Source organism: Montipora foliosa, chromosome 4 (assembly GCF_036669935.1).
Source record: "Montipora foliosa isolate CH-2021 chromosome 4, ASM3666993v2, whole genome shotgun sequence".
Classification (NCBI taxonomy): Eukaryota; Metazoa; Cnidaria; class Anthozoa; order Scleractinia; family Acroporidae; genus Montipora; species Montipora foliosa.
This window is the reverse complement of record NC_090872.1, coordinates 29,193,723-29,198,356: the sequence shown is the minus strand read 5'-3', so window position 1 is coordinate 29,198,356 and position 4,634 is coordinate 29,193,723. Positions and strand designations below refer to the sequence as shown.

The window sequence follows — 4,634 nt, the reverse complement described above, 5'->3', positions numbered from 1 at the left end:
TGAATTCGCTCCACAGAATTGTTTTAAACTTTGCAGAGAGTTTCATCTTGGCCTGCTGATCATATAGGGTGTTTTTTCAAGGTTTTCCTGTTGCCAGGGTAACTTTTTACGTCACAAAAATGACTGCATCTTGCTCAGCAATAATTGATGTTTCACGTGGTACAATAACATTACTGTTACGTGATAAAGTGTTGTAGTCACAGTGTCAATCCTTCTAATAACAAGGTCTCTTGAAAGTGTTGAAACTAGTTTGAGCCACCTTAAATTAACCCCATTTTGCAAAGCAACCGCACAATTTGAATTTCCAGCCACCGAGAACTCATAACGTAGCACCTACAAGTCTCGCATATGTCTTTGGCGTTGTCGTTTTCTCAGACCGTTTCGTCAAGAATCGTGCCTATCGCCCGAGCCGGAAAACGCCATGATACTCTTTGTCCCGTCAAGGTTTGCATAGGCATTATTTCCTGTTTCTCTTGGGATTTACAATGGTCCCAAGAGAAAACAAAAACAATGCTTATTCCAAATTTGGGGGTCAAACAAAGAGTATTATGGTATTTTCCGCTTCGGCCAATTGACCAACGGACGCACGATGCTCCCGATTAAGTCACCTATGAAATCCAAAGAGGACACGAATCTTTAAATAAGCAGTCTGAGAGAGCGACCACATGAGTAGGAGTTTCAGTTGTTCGCTCACCGTGATAAGTTTCTGCAGCGACCATTTGAAATCATACAACCCGAATTTGAAGGTAAAGTTACGCAAAGAAAGAATACGCAAGGTCTGCATTGAAAAAAGGGGGAAATTATCGGTAAATTTTCAAAAAATCACCCCCAACAAGTGTGGTGGTTGCTTTCACGTTACGTTTACATGCGGCGCTTCCTCGCACGATCTTCGAGCTTGTGACGTTATCAATCAAAGGCGTCTCGCATCACAGAAGCTGTCGTGGCATTTCATCGTGTCTTGCGTTAAAGCCGACCTGGAAAATCAACAGCGATGGCCAGAATTTTCCCTGATGCCAGCCCAGCAACTAAACACCTAATAAAAGAAGACGAGTGACAAAGATTGCGTGAATAATATTACTTGCATATATTTGAGGAGATCTAACTAATAAGAAAGAAACCTGAGCAATTCAATAGATGTACTGCATGCATTGAAGCTTCACTTGTTATATTTCTTGAGTTCCAATTACACAGGTTTTATCTTGCAAAGCAAACCGCAGGATTTGCTTGCGTTGCAGGAATTCTTCCGTCGAGAGAAAAGACTGGGTACGATATGCCCATGAAATGAAGTATGCGGATTCAAATCCCTCTCTCATCACTGACTGGATGTGTATTCGATGTTACCGAATTCAAATGCACCCACTGCTTGCCTTCTTCATTAACGACCCACCACCCACCTGGTTACCAACCAACCTACACACCCACCTGCCTACCCACAAACCCACCTCACCGGATACGGCCAATGAAGGGTTTCAAAGCCCGACAGTGGCATACAAGTACCCACTGGACACCTCCACTGCCGCGTATATGTGCCAACAGGGACCAGCATAAAATTTTGACAATTATAATTTGCCGGGGTTGACTCTGTGTATTGCATTTTCACTATAATGTATTAGCATTCACAATTAAATTGTATTGAAATACATGTTCCTAGAACAATGCGTTTTATTCCCAAAAGGTTTGAATTGGGTACAGCATTGAGTTAACCGATTTGGTCTATTCTTGGTTTTCATCCACGTGATAAGACCGCCATGTTGGTGTACAAAACGATAGAAAATGGCCCCACAAGTTTTGCATAAGAATAGAGTCAAATTCCCAAAAGACATTTTACTGCATTGTTCTGTACATCAACATGGCCGCCGTGACGTCATATGAAAACCCTCAATTCTCATGACTAAAATGTTGATGGTTTACAGCTGACGTCACGGCAGCCATGTTGGTTTACAGAACAACGCATTGAAATGTCTTTTGGGAATTCGACTCAGTTATCATGCAAAACTTGTAGGGCAATTTCCATTGTTTTGCGCAAACACGGCCTCCTCATCGCACGGATGCTAACCTAGAAGTATCAGTAATTATTATTGAAATGCTTCTTCTACCAATAACCGTGCCTTTGATCGGTGGAGACAGCGAGCGCTCTGATGCTGCCGTCACAGGGTGGATAAGTGTGCAAAAGCTTCAAGTCATGAGTTCTCCAAATCCGCAAGTATCGACTGAATCCGCCAGATACGAAAAAGTTCCCATCTTTATTGAGCGCGACAGCCTGAAAAACACAGAGACACGGGACGTCTAAAATGGCGGTCATCTTGGAATAAGGTGTACAACGCATGGTAGCTAGGTTGGAGCCTAGGGATACAGATGTCGTAATGTTCACGATGCGAGCCATGCTGTTCTAACGCCAACACGTTTTCATGCCGACAAGAAAAGCAGGGACTGATACCCACATCACAGAAGGTCAAGCCTAACCAACAACTGTTCAAATGACAAATCGTTTAACCGAGGTTTCATTTTGTTATACAAAGTCGACAAATGGCCCACCAAGGTCAAACGTTTAGTTACAATTAAATGGCGTACCAACATCTGATCGTCCAGTTTCTTGTCGCTAAGTAACCTGCCATTTACGGTGAATACCGCCAGATGACCATTCCCGTCAGTGTAGTTCACTAGTACCAACCCATCGCGGCTCAGCTTTAGCAGCCTCGGTCTTACGCAATCCCCAGGACCTCTCAGGGTTCGTAAAAGGTTTCCTGCAGTGGTGTGAAGAAGGCACGCCCCCTCTACAAAGTAACACAACGCATTATTAATACCATTGAAAAATTATAACCACAAAGTTATTTTTCAGCCCAGTAAAAATAACTGAAATAGAGATTTTGATTTTACAGTATCCGTAAACACGTGAACACACTCGGTTTCCCGAGTGCTTCCGACAAGAGACGAACTCATGTGTCCCATGTGACGCTCAACCACTGAGCCACAAGAGACTCCTGGAAATTTAGGCACTGCAAAGGGTCTGGGTGCCGACTGTCTGAAGTCCTTCTGGGACTGAAGTGTCAAATAACCGCACGTTGGGCTGTCAAACTCCACCGAGGTTTAGGTAAATGATTCTTTGAAGGCTCATTTTTAAAGACGTAAAAATTAGCGCACTGCTTGACCGTACGCAGAGCTGGTTTTTTAATCATACCACGCAACTGTGACACCATACTACATATTTATCAAAGGCGACAAGTTCAATTTATACTTGGTCGTTCAACTCGCTCAAACATACCTTGTGAGCCGCTGACCACAAGTCCAAGGGATGCATTGACATCCAGGCAAACTACAGGTTGCTCATGGCCCGTGAGAATTGCTAGCGGTGAGGGATTGTCACCTGAGGAGAAATTTAAAGAAAGGGAGTTAAAACATTACGTGACAAATTCCCATTATCAAACCATTGCTCCTGCAACCATCACACCATCAAATACGCAGTATTCCCCGACCTCTCTTCCAAGTGACATTTTTCATATCTGCGTGTACTACCGGAACATGTGCAGCGAAAACATATTGCAGCAACTGATGACGTCAAAGGGCTTGCACCAAAAAGTGCAACAATGATCAGCCGCAATCGGCTTGCAACAAAGCGTACCGATGATCAGCCGGACTGTTTTCGAGCTTTGATGTTAAACAGTGTTTTTCGCGTTCAATGGTGCTTTTCAAGGGATCAAGTCGTTAGCAGTGCCAGTGGTCAAGGAACCGAGGAAAGATTGCGGGTCTTCTGGCCGGAAGAATGCTGAACACAAATCTCTGGGAACTCTTTGAGCCGACCAAAATAATATTCGAGACTCTTCAAGACAGTTAAAAAGCCCTGGTGCTGTAACGACGAGAAATCGCTCAATCACGCGGAAACAGTTTTGTTTTCCCGAGAGTCCTGATGGGAAAAACAAGGGAAAACAAAACTAACTAGTTTCCCGAGGGACCAGACATTAAGTGCTTTGTGTTTACTTAGACTTTTCCGTCAACAATCACAGCAAAACATCCGGAGTGGGCAACAACTGCGGAATTGTATCCCGGTCGGGGGATACATTTGAATTTGATCAGCGGCACGTGACCAAGAATCAACCAATCACAGAGCTCGTTTTGTTGAGCGAAAGCCTAGGTTTATAACAATACTACTTACCTTCCGCGCGTTCAGATTCTGCGACTCTCTGAAGTCGTTCGTTCCATCTCCATACCAAAACAGTAGCGTCACGTGATCCCGAAACTACAAACGCGTCGCCGCCAGTCAAACCCTCGTGTCGCGAGTAAGCCAGACAAGTGACCACGTCCCAGTGACCGAAGACACACTGTGTCAATCTCCCTGTAAAGATTGAATGCGACGAAGCTTATTTTGTCATCTTTGGGTCTCATAATGCAAAAAAAATATATATATATATATACATATTTTCTTTCTGATGTTTTACTACATGAACAGCACTAGCTGATCACACAGTTCTCGACAACCAAGGCTTTGCCTTTTTATCATTTCGTACCAAATACTATCAAACCATTGAACGCAAACCATCAAATTAGCAAGCTGGGTACCAATATACAAAAAGGAGGTAGCCTAGCCCCTTACGTAAAGGAGAGAGGGAGTCAGGGTGGTTTAGTGGTCATCAACCGCA

At 43.8% G+C, this 4,634-nt stretch overlaps 1 protein-coding gene across 1 annotated transcript in view; it reads right to left on the bottom strand.

The window, feature by feature from the left end:
• Positions 1-812: 812 nt before the first annotated feature.
• The window catches only part of LOC138000543 (lipopolysaccharide-responsive and beige-like anchor protein), an 87,836-nt gene continuing 84,014 nt past the window's right edge, over positions 813-4,634 (bottom strand). The window contains exons 51-55 of the mRNA XM_068847034.1: positions 4,151-4,330; positions 3,263-3,364; positions 2,572-2,774; positions 2,109-2,260; positions 813-1,033 (exon numbers count right to left, since the gene is read on the bottom strand). Coding sequence (XP_068703135.1) covers positions 964-1,033; positions 2,109-2,260; positions 2,572-2,774; positions 3,263-3,364; positions 4,151-4,330 — 707 coding nt within the window. The 3' untranslated portion in view covers positions 813-963. The remainder of the gene's footprint in view (positions 1,034-2,108; positions 2,261-2,571; positions 2,775-3,262; positions 3,365-4,150; positions 4,331-4,634) is intronic.